The following is a 20302-nucleotide window of genomic DNA, read 5'->3' on the forward strand; positions in this document are numbered from 1 at the left end:
CGATATATTACTGACAAGTCAAATTAGCTTGTGTTCTTAGATGTTTGTAGAACGCTTTATTTGCCAGTCCTCATCGATATCGATAGATTTTAGAAAATCAATATTTTACATCCCTGCTTATGACAACTCTTACGTTCATAGATTAGTTTTAAAACTATTTTATTTTTATCATAACGTGAAATAATTTACGTAAATAAGAATAAATTTATTTCAGATACAAAATATTACTTCAAATATGCCAGTACCTTGCGGTACAGGATGTGGAAAAAACGCTGCACTGAAGGTTAGAATTTAAGGTTATGTCGCAATATGTACACAATAAACTTCTACATATAACTATTATATCGCACATATACCGAATAATAATTAACATACACATTTTTCTAGCGTCCAAAAACAGGCGACGCTCTTTGCAAAGAATGTTTCTTTTGGGCGTTCGAGACAGAGATCCACTTCACAATAACAAAAGGAGAGTTATTCAAGAGAGGGGACTCGGTGGCTGTCGCAGCGTCCGGAGGGAAAGACTCCACAGTGCTCGCACACACGCTAAAAACCCTTAACGAACGGTATGATTATGGGCTAAATTTAATGTTACTATCAATAGATGAAGGCATCACGGGGTACAGGGATGACAGCCTGGAAACCGTAAAACAGAACAGAGATGACTATGAAATGCCTTTGAAAATACTATCGTACAAAGACCTTTACGGGTGGACTATGGACGAGATTGTAGCGCAGATTGGTAGGAAGAACAATTGTACATTTTGTGGAGTGTTTCGGAGGCAAGCGTTGGACCGAGGAGCTGCATTGTTGGGCGTGAAGTGTATAGCGACTGGACATAATGCTGACGACATAGCAGAGACAGTGCTCATGAACGTGCTGAGAGGTGATATAGCACGGTTGAAGAGATGCACAGCTATAACCACTGTAAGTATGTTATAGCTTATATGTTATAGAAAATATGGTAATGGTATTTTTTTTTAACCTGGCTTATGGTTGTTAGCTTGACAAGGGCTTTATAATACAAACTCACCAGACTTTCAGTTGAGCGCTTCCGGCATTCACAACCCATAATTGGTCATATAATATGTAAAAAAATTGTTGTTTACTAGTAGCATTACCTGTAAAGTTTAATACTAAAATTATATCAATTTTTAAAGTTCTATTCTGCAGTTTATAAAAAACATAATAATAATATCAGCCCTGTATTATATACTTGCCCACTGCTGAGCACGGGCCTCCTCTACAACTGAGAGGGATTAGGTCTTAGTCCACCACGTTGGCCTAGTGCGGAATGGTAGACTTCACACACTTTCGAAATTCCTATAGAGAACTTCTCAAATGTGCAGGTTTCCTCACGATGTTTTCCTTCACCGTTAAAGCAAACGATAAATTCACAAAGAATACACACATGATTTTTAGAAAAGTCAGAGGTGTGTGCCCTTGGGATTTGAACCTGCGGATATTCGTCTTGGCAGTCCGTTCCATACCCAACTAGGCTACCGCCGCTAACAAAAAACAATTTTTTTTATAATAAGCTGGAGTTTTACTGAGATAGCCACAAAATAATTTGTAAGTATATAAGATAAATTTAGGTACATTTTAATGAATTCCAGGGAAGTGAAGGCACAATACCGAGAGTGAAGCCACTCAAATACACATATGAAAAGGAAATAGTGATGTATGCACATTACAAGAAACTAGTATACTTCTCTACGGAGTGTGTGTTTGCACCAAATGCATACAGGGGACACGCCAGGGCTCTTCTGAAGGACTTGGAGAAAATCAGGCCCACTTGTATCATGGATATTATTTACTCAGGTATATTTTAAAAATATTATTTCCTGTAAATAACTAGTTTTTCATCATCATTTTAATATACCATTATTATTACTTGTACACTAATAAAATGCTTTAAAATATGTTATGTTTTTCTTTCTTTTGCCAAAGCACTATTTATTTGCTGAGAATTTTTGACACATCTCCAAACTGCCTGTTGGCTTAATGTGGTGGATGCTTACATTACATTAAACAATATCAAATATCTTTTCCAGGTGAAACCATGTCAATAAAAGAAGAAGTAACTTTACCATCACAGAGAATATGCACAAGATGTAAGTTTGTCTCATCACAAGAAGTCTGCAAGGCTTGCGTTTTACTAGAGGGCCTTAACAAAGGCCTTCCCAAGCTCGGCATAGGAAAGAGCTCCAAAGCAAAGAAAATGCTAGAAGAATATAACGCAAGACAAAATACATTGGAACAAGTTATAGACGATTTGAACGATACCAACATTAAAAAGAAATCAGGCAAGAAAAGAAATGGTTTGACAGATAAATGTAATAGTAAAACTTGTTGTTCCGGTAATTGTAATTCAACACAAAATAATATGGAAGATAATTCTAAAATAAACAGTTTGCTTGACGAATACAGTTTGAAGGAAACTGATAAACCGGTTCAACAATTAAATGACGTGTCAGATGACGAGGAAGGGTGTTCCAGTAGTTGTGGGCGGCTGGGAGGGTTGGGTGTAGGTTTTTGATAAATAAACATGTACAGTTTATAAATTTCTTTAATCCATGCAACAACTCTATACTTAACTATGGTATCGGCTACAGCTTGCGCTGTTGCACATGACGTCAATATAGACATTTCACATTATCATTATGCCCAACGTCGACTACGCGTGCAGTGTAATTTGAAGTCGCATTATACGCATACTATACTTTTCATTTACTATGAAACTGCCTCAATATCACCCGTATTCGCAAATACTACGCGGACTCACAGTGCGTAGAGTCGACAATTTCATAGTTTCCTTCGGCTTCGTTTATCAGGCAGCCGAATAATAAACTCAATATTAACCAATCACAGCGCTCCGTTCTGCTGTGCCTACGAACTTCGAAGGCTTTAGTGCCAAGAGCATTAAGAAACAGACTTTTTATCACAGCATTGTTCTGTACGCAACTAAGTAACATTTATGAATACGGGGGTTAGAAACGCGTTGCATTACACTAAACCGAATCACCGCTCATGCAGAATAAATGCAATTCGAAACTGCTCAAGTCAACGCCGCGCCTTAAATGAACATTTACGTATTAAAAGTGATGTTCTTCTACCGATATGGCATTGACTTATCCTTCTTGTCGATAAGGTACTTCCTTATGTTTGATTTAGTACATTATTTTCTAAGTAACATAAAATAATACGAAAAAATAATCTGCGAAATCGGCATCAAGAACTGTTGAATAATAAAGCAGTTATTCATATTTAAAATATAGTGATGTGGAAAAAAGGAGGCGGGGTCGGGTGATCGCTCTATCTCTTTCTTACGCACATAATGATAGCCGGTGCCACTCGGTGACGTCACAGTTTGCTATTACTGTTATTTGACAACTACCCCTTTCGCCAAATTTCAAAGCTAAAAATTTCTCTATTATTGCGTGGATTTTGAAAATTCTTTTTCCGTTATATTTTGTATATCATACATTTTTGATTAGTAGTCAATTACCCTAGTGCGACAAGAGGTCCACAGGATTTTCATTATTAACAACGACACGTAAATCATGTCCCAGGCAAGTTCATTTAAAGATAATTTCGCCTCATGATCCAGTTTTTCCATTTTATAAATATTACAATTCCCATGAATTTACGTATTTAAATAGGCAGTATGTCTCTGATGTTTTGCTTTACTCTCTATAATATTTATGCGAAATCTATCTATCCTTTTACTTAATTTCGTAATTTGCCTGGGATTTATGAATTACCAATTTGTCAAACACACCATTAAAGTTCGTATAAATTAAAAATAAATTAGTATAGGAAACCAATCATTAGTACCATTTTAATACATTTCACTCCAGTACACATTTAGCAAATAAAAATACTGTATTCATATAATTGAGATACATTAACACTTGTATCTTCAAAACTGTGCATAAATATGAATTACGCTCTTTAAAATACCATGGTACATTGCTCATAACTTTTACTGTATATTATACATTATTACAATACATATGAAGAAATAAAATCACAATTCCTGAACCAAGATAGTAGATACTACATCACGGATACCAAACATGGTTCTACAATAAACTTGAATCAATACAATACAAATACTACCGGATTATACTGTCTCGAGCGAGACTCGAACCCCTGACCTTTCATTCCGTAGCTCTTCACCGTGCGCTCATCTGTCCAATGACACCAGTGACGTCATGCGCAGATTTATACAAAAATATAATTTAAAGCACCACATTGCTGGTATAAGGCGAATTGCGTACAACCATCACAATTGTATGTGAACGCTCTTCGTACCTATAGTGTTCAGAGAGATTATAAGCCGACTGTCGATAGCGAATAACCTGGGCAGCAGTATCAAAAGATGATATTTTATGTAAGGGAATCCGACCCTTATAGGTACTAATAATCAGTCTTACTTATAAAAAAATCGCAAAGCTATGCTCAGTTAAAACACTATTTTACACGGTCAGCTGTAAGTCAAAACCCGCCATCTTGCCTCTTACTTAATAAGGTTTAAACACGGAAACCGGTGACGTTTGTGACAGCTGTTTCAGCAATTCTTAACCACCTCTTAACGCTAAAATAAGTTTATAAGTAAGACTGAATATGCATAAATGCGGGATGTAAATTGTTCTAATTTCTAATGATAATTAGTTTTGACATAAGTTACGAAGGCTCCATATGGTTATATGCACCTTTTGCCACTGCTGGGCAGGCGTTTCCTAAATTATAGCTCATCGATTAAACGTGCTTTTTATTGCAATTGAATGCTGAGACTAGCTTGCTGCTCACCTAATGGTAAACAATACGACCGCCCATAAACAGTAGCAACACCATACACAGAATTAGACGTGGGAGTCCTCATCACTCTGAGACATAAGATGGTAAGTCTCATAATGCCTTGTAATTATTGTCTACAATGTCCTTCACACCGGAACACAACACTGCCGTTTGGCAGTAAAAATAAACATTGCCGTGCTACCTACTGAGTCGGCCAACATTCCAAAAACAAAACGACCAAGCCACCCTTCAATCACAATCAGTACCGGTGATACCTTCCCCAAGTACAGACCACTTAACATCCCGCATTCCACTTTCAAAAGGCCTCATTACGTCAGCACTTAGGCCGTGACCTATACAGCCTATTGACAAATTCCACACAACAATCGGTTTATAATCTCCCTGCGTGTTCCGACTCTTCTGTCTGGTGCAGCGGCTCAGGTGATGAACGCGGGAGCGCGCGACTCTATCCGCTCGCGACAGATGGGACACGTGTCGGCGATGTTGTCCGAACAGTCCTCGCACAGGCACACGTGTCCGCACGGGAGGAGGATCACCTGGAAAGTAATCACAGAAATTAAAAAAAAAAACAAAATAAGGGACTCTTCTCGGAAGCTGGTTAAACAAATTTTCGAGGATCTTATGGTAAGTTAGAGGTCTCTCATATGCGAGAGTCCGCCTGGGTAGGTACTACCGTAAATGTAATGTCTATTTCTGCCGCTCAGCAACAGTGTGTAGTCACTGTTGTGTTCCGGTTTGAAGGACATTGTACCTACTGTAACTAGTGGACATAATAAGACTTAACATCTCACATCCTAGGATGGCGAGCAACAGTGGAATACCGAACAATACTTTGTAATTCAAGGTGTTGAATGGTGTTTCTACTGTTTATGGGCGGTCGTATCGCTTACCATTAGGCGAACGGCAAACTCGTCTCGTCATTCAAAGCAAAAAAAGTTAGGAATAACAAGTTCTCTAGGCAGTATGCGCAAGAGCATCCAGTATAGCGGAAAAAATCATTTTCAGATTTATCAGTGCAGTTCGAACAGGGCTATTATTATTATTAGTAAATCATTACAAAAGTAATCAATTATTATCTATATTGTACAATGAATAATTTTTCCTGGCTTGTCGCGGAGACTGACACTAGCTTGAGGCGACAAAATTAGAGTGACTGGTTCTCTCCATGGACATAGCTATGCTCAGTTGCCGGGGACTGCGTGCCCCCGACCAATTAAAAAATCGTCCATGATTATAATAATTACATATTTGATAGCTTATGGGTTATGCCTCAATATCCTGCGGTACACACACAAATCCGTGAAAGGATAGGCAGAAGTGCAACCGGGGCATCAATTTTTCATTAAGTGTATGCCGTTGGCGAACATGTCGCCATATCAGGCACGAATTTCAGGTTCCAGACTGATACTGAACAGAAAAACCCAATATCACTTTGCCGACCCGGGACCTCAGAGCAGAGGTTGTACCACCACGCCACCAAGACAGCCTGTATACTGACCTCCTTAGGGTTCTCTGTGCAGACGACACAGAGCTGCAGGTCGGTGAGGTTGTGATCGCGCGCGATGGCCCTGCGCTCGCGCCGGCCCACCGCCAGCTGCTTGCGCATGCACTCTTCCAGCACGCGCCGCTTCCGTCGCTTCAGGTACTTGTACGCGATGCGGCACGACGCCGCCGCCGCCACCACTCCGAATACCACCACCAGGATTCTAATAAAATATTCATAAAATGTAACAAGATAAACTATATGATCAGCTACACCCATAAAGGGATTATTGTTGCCAGCTTCATAGAGTAAGTAATATACTACGTAAGAACTAAATATTATATTTCTTAAAATAATTATAAAAATTAATTATACTAGTGAAAGTACTTAAATAAATATATTTATTTCACTAGGGAAATATGTAGTCTAGCAAATATCAAATCGAGTATATAATTTATTTATATACTTTATACATATATCTTTAACAAAAATACTGTGATATATAGAGCATGATAAAGCAAAACGCTCTATCATTTCTTTTATATTTTTAAATCGAAAGTTGTATCATGGGAAGGATCAGAAATTTTAAAATAATCTTACATTAATAATTATAAATGCAAAAGTTTGCGAAAATGTTTGTATGTTTGGGGGGTTGTGAGAAATAGACGACAGCTGAACGGATTTGGGTGAAAATTCGCACTCGGATAAACCATGACCTGGTTCAACACATACGATATTTTATATTTAACATTTAATGTCGGTAATTGATTCCCATGGTAAATTATTGGACGTTTTTAATCACATATTTAAGTAGATGGCGATGATATCGTAATTCATCTAGGAATGGCTACAGTTAAGATTTTTGTAGCAGGACAAGCCCTCACGCGGGGAAACTACGAATAACACCTATTGTTTAAACATATTTTTGGGGAACTGGTCAAAATAATTTATGAACTTCGTAATAATAATAATAAAAAAATAGAAAAAAAGTTGTCAGTGCTGTTTTGACCACCCTGAAGTTAGTCATAAACACGTTACGGCTATTGTTTTTAAATGACAAAAGAATGGACAACTGGGTGAACATTAATTTTGAATTCAGAACAGCTAAAATGTTCAACTCTAGGCGTACACTGTACAGTGAACATTTCTTCTATTTTATTCTGAATGCCTACACAATTTTTTATTTCTGTATTATGTTGCAATAATCAATATTATTTCATAATTTCAAGTATGAAATTATACTATAGATATCAATTCCATTGTAAAGGAATTGATATCTGAAGTGAATTAAAAGTATTGAGGCAATGTAATGTGCAATAGCATAAAATAGAAATTTTAAACCGCACGGAAGAAAATTATTATAATTACGAAACCACGAGACTTATTGAGTCATGCAATTATTTGAAAAACAAAAGATTTTTTTTTACATCTCGAAAAATATTGAGTCAAATAATTATTTGTAAATTAAACAGAAAAAAAAATACATTTTTAATAAATGTCGTAAATACACTTATTTTATTAATTTATAATAATTATTATTATCCTACAAACACAAAGCACTCACACGTTTCAAATTCACCGACACAATTTACTCACATAGTGATTCTAGTGAACATTGAAACTTCACGAGTCCGCGATGTCTACCGATACGACTAAATCACTGTTCGAAGGCAAAAAAACGCAGCGACCGCCTCGTGGTCGGTCCACGGCATTATCATAAGATTTTTTGTTCAAGACTAATCGGGACATAAATTATATTGAGATAACATCTCGCGAAGCTTGTATGTTAAAATAATCAAAAGCAGATGTAACATTAATATTCACGTGTAAACATTTTTCCATTACTTTGCAAATAAAAATAAAACTGAATTAAAACTTTGTGTTTATTTTTACACCATCCAACTTGAAAAGTCGATTGAAAAAACAAGTGAAATAGCAATCGCTGCATATTTATGTACATAGCGGTCCATGTCGGGGACAGTAAATGTTATATATATTGAATAATTGCACGCCGACATAGTTCTGGCGATAATCGTGATCAAGCACCTGGTCGATTGCCTTAACTATAACATCATAATACGAACTTGTAAGTCCAATGTAGTCAGACTTCTTAAATATCAGTTGCATTAAGCAAGCACTAAAAAGTCACATACTTATTATTTTTATACTATCTGTTCTAGTTACTTCATTTAAGAATTTATTGGCATCATTCACCCCGTTCCTTCATATATTTTTTTCCGCGTACCTGTACTTCATTCTAGATAATAACACTTAATACATTACCAAAACCCGTTTCAGAAAATAGGATAACAAGAATATAGTTATTGCGAAATGACAAGTAGACACTAATCAAGATTTGAAAAATACAAAACAACAAGAACAACACGGACAACATTTTATTTTTTATAACACAATTCAAAATTATTATTAATTATTCCAGATCTATTTGTTAAGGCGGTTTCTCACGCCAGAGATTTACGGTTTGACCTCTAAAACATTCAGCACGAATCTTGACCGGAATCCTTATTAATACTATTTTTAGTCACACTTTCTAACGCATAGGTTCTCAAACTTATTACATCTACGGACCACTTACAGAAATAAGTAATTACTAACGCCCCTGAAATTATCTAAAATATAACTGTCTCGTAAGATTCTTATCCTTTTTCTAGGTTAAAAATTACATGTTTTCTAATATTATAAAAGCGAAAGTGTGTATGTGTTTTTTTTATGGTTACGCCTTCACAAATAAGTACTGAATGGATTAAGGTGTAAGGAGAATGTCTAAATCTGTCCCACTCGTTAAAGCCAGTGTATGGACGTGTAAAATTATCACAATTCTTGAAATATTTTTAATTACTTATTAAAAAATTACTGTAATTCAATCAATTGAAATCCGTTTTGGTTTTTATATTTTTAAGAGATTTTAACCCAAAAAAAACCCCTATAGGATAACTTTGTTTTCCGTGTCACTGTCAAGACCCTTTTTCCAAGGGACGCTTAGACGTATCAAGTTGAAATTTATATCAAATTCTCAGGGTTACGGTCTCTTTCAGCTGTGAGAAAATCAAACTTGTAAGTCAACGTGATCAAAAGATACGACCGTTTATGTCGCATATTGGGTGATTTCACTTGAAAATCAAATTATACGGGGTACTTCCCGTTGACCTAGAAACAGGCAACAATGTCTTACAGCACATGTAAAGGAAAATTAGAAAACCGACAATATATACTTTAATAACAAAAAAAATTACACCATTATATTTATAGTATATTTAATGTCATTTTATAGTGTAATGAATGATTAACTGTGATAAGTTAAGCTCTGTTAAAAAAAAAGCAAGCCACTGTTTAAGACCTTAAATAAGCGTCCCATTTACCCCAACGCACCTTATAATAGCGATGTTTAACTTTAAATTTAATGACCGTTGATGATCGATACAGATATATTTTTATCATATCGCCAATCTCTAGAGGTAGATAACCTATGTAGGTTTGGTCAGGATGTCCTTGGACAATATACAAAGATGCAGCTTGTACAATCTTTCCTTTCTGCCAAAATATAAAAACATACGCACATACTTAAAATCGAAAAATGTTTAAAATTTATTTATGTGTACAAAGGCACCACAATAAAAAAGAATAATAGTTATTTTATTAGACATACATTATTTCTTCTGTATTACTCTTCGTATATTGTAATTTTCACTATCATACTAAATTAATGCGGAACGAACATCCAAACACAAATAGATATTTTTATATTAAATCAATTATCGGCCCCAAATTCCTCTAGACCCCTCACTGCTCCCGTGAAAGCTTCCAGCGCCCACCAGGGTTCGTCGTCACCCACTTTGAGAAAGACTGTGCCGTATTAAAGTGTTAACTTTTACATTTGAAGGGGTTACACGTGCGCTTGGTTTATTCTAGGTTACACGTGAATCGCGTAACTTGTTATATAAAACATGTCGATAAATTACTTTTGAATATCCTTTTATATAATGTAACAATAAATATAAAGGAGAAAGCCCTATATATGGAAATCCGAACCACATCAAAATTTAGAAAATTACTAAAAAAAAGAGGAATGACATTCATATGTTGAACATAAAATAACAACCATTCTTTTAAATTATAGGGTGTATGTTGAAATACATATTTTTCATATATATTCTGAGGTTCGTTTTGTACAAATATAACCTAGGGGATATGATAGTGTATTATTGTATAACTGGATGCTGCAAACATAAACATAAATAAATCGAATGGTATGATATTCTATTATGTTCTGATTAATAGTACATATACTTATCTTCTATAGTTATGTAAAAAGCAACAATAATTATTTAACGATATAAAAAAATCTTAGGTACGTAATTTTAAAAATAAATACGTTTTGTAGTTATTATAAATCTGCAGGTATTAAGATAATGTTATGCCAAATAGCGGTCAAGGTAAGTATCATAATAATATTGAAATATATTTCCAAACAATATATCACACGTCCATGCAATATCCAATAAAATCATTATTGTCGCAAAAAAAAACAAGATTTCCGCGAATATCAATATTTTTTTGATATTTATAATATCGATATCAATGTCGATCGCTTACTCTCATCCCTACGGTAAACTTAAAAAATGTCGCTTTCAAAACATCCAAAATGGCGAAAGTATAATTAAAAATCGTCCTAATGATTTCTTGTGTTTATGCAACTGTTAAACATTGAAATATTTGGATTTTATGGCGGTTTTTATATTGTGATTTTCTCCCGACGTTTGGGGGTGTTTGTCGTCCAAAAAGTGAAAGTAACAATATCTATCCACATTTTACAATCATACATATTATAATTTAGAAAATTATTTTTCGTAAAATGCTTGAAAAAATCGGAGTCAAAAAAATGCCAAAAAACATCTTGCCACTATTTTATGATTTCGTCTGTGTTACCGCCTTAACATCTGTCTTATGAGATGTGGCCCCAGCAACAGCTCTACATGAGGCGTGTCGACTTGTTTACCTGTTTATTTATACAACAAGCTCATTAATATTGAACAACTAAACTGGCTAATATGAATCAACATAACCGTCTAAATTGAAAAACTAAAAAAAACCGGTATTGATTTGTTACAAAAATACATAGTTATTTGTTTTTGCATTTTTAATCACAACTGACATAATAACGACACGTGTATATTCATATCATGAAATTAAATACTTCTTATCTATATATTACCGGAATTGTTGCCGAATACGACCTTCAAAGATACATTATATAGTTAGGGATTGAGATGGGCGGGGCGGATTCTTTCTTCTGAGGCAAGCATAGTTTGGACTTTCTCCGTGACAAAAAAAAAGGAAAAAAAAGCATACTTGTTCTTTCTCATGCAACGTTGGGGTGACATTACGTCATGTTTTAAGTTACGTGCATCTCTTATTTTTTGTTTAACAGTTGCCACACCCACCAAACTTGGGATTTAACGGATTTTAAAAATATTTATTTTTCATTAATTATTCAAAAGTAGTAATAATTATTTAATATTTAACAATAGTTAATTAACTGCAAAATATTAAAGGCAGGGTTTATATCCTAAGTCATTAAAAAAATTGCCCAATTAAATTGAACTATAAATAAGTTTTCATTCAAGTTAAAATACCACTTTAACCCTCGCCCATCGGAAGATATATTTATATTTTATTCTATTATAAAAAGCGGCGGTAGCCTAGTTGGGTGTGGAACGGATTGCCAAAACGAATGTCCGCAGGTTCAAATCCCAAGGGCACACACTGACTTCTAAAAAATCATGTGTGTATTCTTTGTCTATCGTTCGCTTTAAGGGTGAAGGAAAACATCGTGAGGAAACCTGCACATCTGAGAAGTTCTCTATAGGAATTTCGAAGGTGTGTGTAGTCTACCAATCCGCACTAGGCCAGCGTGGTGGACTAAGGCCTAATCCCTCTCAGTAGTAGAGGAGGCCCGTGCTCATCAGTGGGCAAGTATATAATACAGGGCCCTTATTCTGTATGATAGTGTAAGCGCGTAACGCGGCCGTGTCATGTTATCTTCGAGAAATGTGCGTGGAATGGTATTCTGTAAGCCAAATCTCTATAGTCCTAAACATGACGCGTTGTGTTGCGTGCTTGTTACGCACTGTCAAAATAACGTGTGAGATAGAGAATAAGGGCCCTGGGCTGATATTATTTATTATATTATAAAAAAATAACGGTTCTTTTTTGTTTCCCACTAGTTTAGTAAACTCTAGAAAAACGATTCCAAATTAAAAAAAAATACTTTCACTAAGAGCCTACGCTTTTTAGAACGAGCTGATTGCTAAATTAACGTGTTGTAACCTGGATCAGAATTAGTTTCATACAAATATGCGTACATAGGACTTCCAAAGACGCGCGTCTTCAATTGCACGCGTTTAAAAAAGCATCGTTTGCACGAACAGAGTGACCACCGTAGCGCTAGGCAGTGCACCGGGGTCACCGAGACTCGGGAGCCCCCCAGACCCTGTCTATTACCTAAACCTCAAACTGCGGATTCTTTTTTTAGTGAAAACTTTCTATGAAAAAGTTATTTAAAGTAAGTTTAAACCTTTTTTTTACTCACGCCTGGATCACCGCATGTATTATCGCTGCCACTGGGAAGGGGATCGTATTCATTTTTGCACCTGGACCTTTGTTCACCTACGTACGTCATGCACATGGGTCCTAATAGAAAGGAACATTAGTATTCCTGAAGGCTGGCCGCTTGGACGAAGATTGCCGTGCTGACTGACATTCCTCAAGGTGGAATTGACCATTCGGACTTGCTTGTTTTCCTCCGCCAAATAGCGTCACAATTATTCATGACATGCCGAAACCCTGGCTTACCTAATATTAATAGAGTTACCAAAGGACAATATTAACATTAATAGACATTAAAGTTTTATTTATTGATATTCATTTTCATAATAATTAACTCTACAAGGTAGGGGGGTCTATTATGGGATCGCAGATAGTAAAAAATGTGTCACACATTCTTGAATCTGTAATATTTTTTAGAAGAAGGTCGGTAAACAAATGTGCCCTCGACCGGAATTGGGAAGGGACTTCCTATTAAAATATAAATGCTAGAAATTATAAATTTGCCATTTTTTTATTTATAATAAACTAACAATACTAACTAAACCTGTGTTATATAGGTGGACTTTAAAGATGGGAGAGTAAGAGCAGCTACCGTAACTACTGTAGCCACAATTGAAAAAGACACTAAGATCCGCGTTTAGATTTAAAAAAAAATTGGTTCACAAGAAGACGGACTATGTACCCAAAATCTTGTTATTGATTTCAATCGATTCTGTTGCTTATAAGGAGCAAAAGACTCTATAGGGCCGTAAGAGGTTTGAGTACTTTTAAGTTAACAATTTCAAAAAACTTTCACCATTCATTATGTAACAAATACAACACTAATTCGCTTTTAAATATAAAAGGATTCCAGGTCGATTAATATAAAAACAATTAGAATTGACGAAATAAATATTTCACGAACAACAATTATTGTATTTGACATAATTTTCAGTTTTTGTGTCGACACGACGGTAAGTATATTAGTCGTTAAATGATCCCGAATTTTTTCGACCCATCGCAAAAAGGGACCAATCAGAACAAAATTTTGTTGACATTTTTACAAACGGCATATTTTGATTGGTTTAGTCTCAAAATTGGATCGAAGAATAAGATCGAAATGTTTTATTGAAAACAGTAAACTACAACGCAAAATCGAATAATATTAAATGTAATTTCCTAGTCATGTGTGTGATGTATTACGGTGCGATTGCAGTGCCGAGGTCCCGAGAGTGATTCCCAGGTCGGGCAAACGAATATTGTTTTTTTTCTACTTCGTATCAGACCGGAGTCTAGAATTTGTAACCGATATGGCGATATGCTCGTCGACTATCACATCATAGGCAGAATACGTACAGCGGAAATTGGCGAACCAGTTGCGACTCTGCCTAGCCCTTCGGGGATTGAAGCCATGAGTTTGTGTTTGTACTGTGTTGGTATCACTTGAACTATTGGACCATTCCTCAAAGTCCATGTGTAACTTAAGCCGTATAATAAATTATTTTTATTCTGGGTAACACATTTAGAAAGATAAGATGCAATTATTAGATATATGTATTACCTATTCATGCTGTTTACACATCATTTACTTTAGTACCTATCATAATAAAAAGTATACAATATTGTAAATATTATTAGATTATGGATAAAATAATATCTAACATCACAAAGATAAAGTGTCAGGGTGCGTGCACATACGGCTATTACGCAGCGAAACTGTTCGCACGGCAACAACGGCCTCAAAAGCCTTTGGGTGGACACTACGTAATTTTGAAGTAGGGACGGACGATCCGGCGGCTCTCTATATATGCTTATAGCTATTAACAAACTGAGCAAGTGAGATCTGAGCATTCGGAGAGCCGTATTTCAGAGGGCTAGGTTCACCCATAAGCTGTGTTCTTTTCAGACCTTTTTAACCGACTTTAAAAAAGGAGGAGGTTCTCTATTCGACTGTATGTTTGTTTTCTTTGTTTGTTACGCGATTACTCCGCGATTTGTGGAACGATTTTCAAAATTATTTTTTGTTCGAAAGACCTCAGAAGACCCCGCGCAACCGAAGGACTCTGGCGTAAACGGAGATGATCCCGTGAACATATCTACACCTCGAAAACTTAAACTAAGTTCCAAAAGAGCCGAATCAAATTTGATAGGGATTTTATTGTTAGACTTCTCTGATGGTACATTACCTCATACATAACGAGTAAAATTGACCGAAAAACCTCATTTAAATAAGCATATACAATATAATTCAATTTATTTATTTGTAACAGCGACTAATACAAAAAAACAGCACTTGGAGCAAAAACATTGACCCTGGGTGGGCGTTTTTGCTCGTCCAACTTATCTCGCGCATGGCTATATACTTTGCAAATCAACGCTGCAAATTAATTAAAATAATGTAAGGCAATTTACTTAAATATATTTTAATCTTTTTCTTAGATTTTTTATGCGTGAATAAATACTAATTTGAACACTTTAAATATAGGTATAGCTAAAACAAGAAAATTAAAACCTGCTTTGGAGGCGCTACTTCTGCTTTTTCCTTTTGAAGTTTAAGCGTTGTCGGAAATTAGTTCCATATCACCTTATCACAACATGGAAAGGTTTTTGATCAAAACAATTCCCCTTTATCAGTGGCGAAAGGTGATAATTTTCGAAAGAGAACCCGACAGAACATATAGGTACTAATATGCATGTATGCGGTCCGCAAACCATCCTAATGATTATTAGATTCTACATAAATTATACAGAAAGCTGACAGGAATCGAGTTATGTGGACCCTTCGCTACTGCCCGTCATTTTTCTCCCGGTTACATATTTAAGCTGTACATGTGTTGCCGTCTTTGATTTTTTGGTCCTGTTATTGATATTTGAGTGAGTTATGGCCTTAGAAAAATCACATTTAAAAAAATTACTGGTAAAGGATAATATTGAATTCCATTGGCGTATATCATTTCACATTACGTTTTCTTTTTGAGACAGTATGCCTACCCTGCAGTTGGCAACACTTTTTGTCGAACCCGCAAAAAATTACATCCGTGTTCCAACTAAATACTAAAAGGTAAAAACAACTAAAAGTTTGGTCGAACAAATATAAATTTCTGTGATTTTTCTGGCGACCTTTTTTATATAGCAGTACTACTTTAAGTGTATTATGTGATAAGATGTTTTAGTGGAATTCCCACTTCCTTCGACTAACTGTTCGAAAAAAAAAAATATTAAAAAAACCGCTATCCATCAGTGTTATTCAATATTTCTCCGCTAAAAGGGGGGAGGCAGGCTGTAGTGGCAAATCCACTAAGTTGGCAACACTACTATCCTAATCAAACTGTTATTCACGCCATAGACATATAGTGTAGATATATGTCTATTGTTTACCTATGTATGTCTACTCTACACCATGGCTCTATAATTTAAAAATTATGCTCGATATGATGCAATTCAATATAGGAAGATACAATCTGACCAACTAGTATTTATATCTATAAACGTGCTCTCTTTTTTTATACGGAAGTAGCGTAACCTGGGTGTCCCTACATTGCACAAGCTATAGATAAGAAAACAAACACATTGGTCATAATATTATTCGTATAACTGAAGGTTTAGGTTTTACTAGAAAAAACCGGACAAGTCTGAGTTTTTTTTATATACATACCTCAAAAAGTCTCTAGAGCTCGTCAGTCGCTTCAGAAGCGTTGATTTAGTAGCTGTGGTGAGGTACAACGGCAGCCCGTCCTTAGGCGGCTGTATCTTGAGCGCGCCGGAGTTGCTCTTGCTGAGCTCTCCGATGGCCGTGATGTAGGAGCCGTCGCGCAACATCTCCTCCATCGTCTGCAGCCCGCGCTGCCGCACGCCCGAGAAGAACCCCCACACGTGGTCGATCACGCCGGGGGACATCGGCTCGAACTTGTCCGAGATTACGTCCATGTCTAAAATAAGGGTTTATTGGTTACTTGTCTGGTGTGAGTAAGTGTTACTAACAGTGGAGCTACAGGGTGGCGAAAGTCACAAACACTAATCATTACCCTCCTTCGCCAATCAGGCAAAAAACCTCATAAAGATCTGGTGAGGTATAAGTAAAGATTGCTACTGATTACACATTTGTTTAAATGTCAAATAATTTGAGTAAATTTTTGTATTCTGATCTTTAAGGACATATTAAGGAGCCGGTTGCTTGTCTCGGCATTTACATGCATGGTGAAAACTTAATTATATGGATTACCGATTATCCAAATGGTCCACCTTGGAACTTCGCACGAAACTCAAAAACTACTAAACAAATTTTGATAATTCTTATACTAGTAATATTACCGGGAATACTCCTTAAGGCGGGAGGAGAAGTGAGCCGTGTGAATAATGTATGTACAAAAATTACTTTTCTTCATACATTAAATTACCCAGATATTTCACTATAGGAATGCCTTACAAAAAAAAATTATAACTCATTCGTAAAACTCAAAGATATAAGCAATATAAGTTCGCAATATTACCAAGCAGTTCAGCGGCCAACGCGTCGACCACTTCAATGCTGTACTTGCCGCTGTTGAGCACGAACGGCGTGCAGTTGCACACCTCGTGGATGGTGCGCGTCTGGTCGGACCAGAACCCGGCGGACGTGCGCGCTATCACGTGCTCCTTTATTGTCAACCTGCAAGATGTCACTATCAAGACAGGTTGTAAATAGTTACCATTAAACTAGTATTTAAGTTGAGTAGCGAGTAATTTAGTTATTAAATGTCTGTGCGTAAAATCTACTTCAGATGCTTACTTACTGCAAGCTTCTACTTGACAAAATTTTCTGTGCTCTGACATATGTAGTTAATAAATTACTCATTAATATAATAATATAATAATATCAGCCCTGTATTATATACTTGCCCACTGCTGAGCACGGGCCTCCTCTACTACTGAGAGGGATTAGGCCTTAGTCCACCACGCTGGCCTAGTGCGGATTGGTAGACTTCACACATCTTCGAAATTCCTATAGAGAACTTCTCAGGTGTGCAGGTTTCCTCACGATGTTTTCCTTCACCGTTAAATTACTCATTACTTCACTGAAATACTAGCATAGTCCTATGTAGGCGTTAGGGCCCAACAACAACTCAAACCATCAGATTGTACATAGCAGAACTTGAGGCATTCAACCAAATCTAATTATTATAATTATGAATTGTAGAACAATACTATAAACCATAGTATAGACTATGAATGTGCCAGTTTGGTGTGAGCTAGCAAAAAAATAGTGTGAAAGGGCAGGTTCGCATTGTATACTGATAGTGAAACTTGTGGAAGTGGACATAAAACTCCCTTTCCGATTCTCACTTGAAAATCAGCAATACCTATAAATAGTATTGATTTATAACATTATACTGAACTTCTTTTTTAAAATAATAAAGGCAGAGAAATTATCTAAATGGTGGTCTTATTGTTCAAGGCAACAACTTACAGACAAATATACCCTTTTAATTAAGAACTAAAAGCATACCTCTGGACTACACCAGTGACAGAATGATTGTAGTTGCTGGTGATGGGAGTGCCAAGCGGCTTCACCAGCCCACGTATCACCACATACGGGATCACATTGTTGGGGTACTTGTTGATCTCTTTGTTTAACGTTGAATCAATGTCCAACACCGGAGCTGTCTGAAATGTTGTATGGGAATTAAAATAAATTTGGTGTAATATTTTATTCCATTTGTAACTATGAATGTTAATTCATTATTGCGCTCATGGATTCAATTAAATCAGTTAACATTTTTTTAGTTTTCAAAATAAATATAAATTTAATTATTTATGTCTATTTTGAAATTTAGATAAATGGTTTAGAATTTACTGGTCTACACTTTTGATTCATAACTTTTTTTATAGTGTAAGGTAAACAAACAATAACCTAATTATCATAATTTTTTGTTGTATTCTTGTAAAAGGATAGTTGAAAAAAAGGATACTCCTCAAGGACGTAAATGAAAATCATTTCATGATCTAAGATGCACACTAACAATTGCAGCACAATAGCCGCGTTGTCAACTTTAAGTGCTTGAATTGAATAATTGACATTTGCTGCATTCAATACACTATCATAACACAATGAATATAGAATAGCAATTTGCATGCTTTCGAATAAAGGATTGCTTAATATGGTAATAATGTGTTTTTTCCTGGAGACTAATGATAAATTTCTGCCTTTAAAATTTCGTCATATTAAATTTTAAAGGCCGAAATATCCATGATTATTAATTATTTTTACGTTTTTCTTTCAACTGCGAGAACTAATCACTAACTAGACGTGAATTTAAATTCTTTACTTGCCAATACTTGTTTAGTTACCCAGATTAAAGCCGAAACAAAATGTATGAAAATGGACCTTGAGGTATCGCCTTAATTGATGGATATAACTTTATGAGTGATTGACAAAATCTATGATATAGATATTTGACTTGATTATGAAGTTTATGGAAGCGCTAATATTCTTCATTAAGTACATGAATAATCTGTGTGTATCTAGGGAATCATAACCACTTAATCCATTCATAACACTTGAAATTTATCAAAACATAACCTATAATAATTGTGATGCAATCATTTGTGTACAAAAGCGTTTATACAAATATTTTATATACAAAACATAGTTTGTATGTAATATTTACCTGTAGACCGTTCAAAATGTGTTTACATTTGCTCAATTGTCGCATACAAAAGCCCAGAATTAGTGTATCTAACCCCAATATTACTGTTTCTCCGATTATCTCCGGCAAAAAATCCATCTTCGTTACGTAAATTACTGTATATCACAATTAATTTTTACTGCTACATTTACGTATTTAATTAGATTTCAGCTCATTTCAAAAGCTGTTTTGTGCATTTTCAGCAATTTTAGGTAATCCCGGGATTGACAAACGAATGACATTGACAAGTTGTATTATTTTTTTTTTCTTCGGCATTAGAGGACAGGGTATAGTCTTACGACCATACTGCTTACAAGTTGTATCAGTTGTATGTTCCGTTTTGTTTTTGCAAAATGGTAACGAAGATAATTAACTTTTATTAACTTTACATAATAATACATAGTACATACTAAACATAATATGTTCATTATCATCGGCAAAAAAAACTAAATTCGCTTACATCACAAAAAAAAGATATCATAGGTAGAATTTTGTAGAGTTCTACGTAGTACCCAAAGAGCATTTACTATCTGAGGTACATAGAACTTATTTTCATACAATATACGATTCTCTTACCTATTTAACCATCTTCGAAAATAGGAGGTTCTCAATTCGACAGTTTTTTTCTGCATGTTATCTCAGAATTTTGACTTGGTGAAAAGATTTTAATAGTTCTTTTTTTAATCGACAGCCGGTGCTTTCCGTGTGGTCCCATATAAACTTG

The 20302-nt window shown here is 35.5% G+C and overlaps 2 protein-coding genes across 3 annotated transcripts; one reads left to right on the top strand and one right to left on the bottom strand.

The window, feature by feature from the left end:
* The first annotated feature begins 94 nt into the window (after positions 1-94).
* LOC115442573 (cytoplasmic tRNA 2-thiolation protein 1) lies at positions 95-2564 on the top strand. 2 transcript variants are annotated; one of them, XM_030167640.2, is made up of 4 exons: positions 95-283; positions 388-927; positions 1617-1821; positions 2055-2564. In XM_030167640.2, exons 1-4 carry the CDS (start codon positions 236-238, stop codon positions 2537-2539), a joined length of 1278 nt encoding a protein of 425 aa, XP_030023500.1. In that variant the 5' UTR covers positions 95-235; the 3' UTR covers positions 2540-2564. The 2 variants fall into 2 exon arrangements, with proteins under 2 accessions (XP_030023500.1, XP_037295457.1); XM_037439560.1 differs by having other exon boundaries at positions 110-296.
* LOC115442574 (mitochondrial E3 ubiquitin protein ligase 1) lies at positions 2552-19834 on the bottom strand. Its single transcript, XM_030167641.2, has 6 exons — positions 19561-19834; positions 18399-18556; positions 17404-17561; positions 16569-16842; positions 6323-6530; positions 2552-5360 (listed from the first exon to the last, which is right to left on the bottom strand). The coding sequence occupies exons 1-6, from the start codon at positions 19675-19677 to the stop codon at positions 5241-5243; spliced, it is 1035 nt and encodes a 344-aa protein (XP_030023501.1). The 5' UTR covers positions 19678-19834; the 3' UTR covers positions 2552-5240.
* Between the last annotated feature and the right edge of the window lie 468 nt (positions 19835-20302).

This window comes from Manduca sexta, chromosome 17 (genome assembly GCF_014839805.1).
Source record: "Manduca sexta isolate Smith_Timp_Sample1 chromosome 17, JHU_Msex_v1.0, whole genome shotgun sequence".
Classification (NCBI taxonomy): Eukaryota; Metazoa; Arthropoda; class Insecta; order Lepidoptera; family Sphingidae; genus Manduca; species Manduca sexta.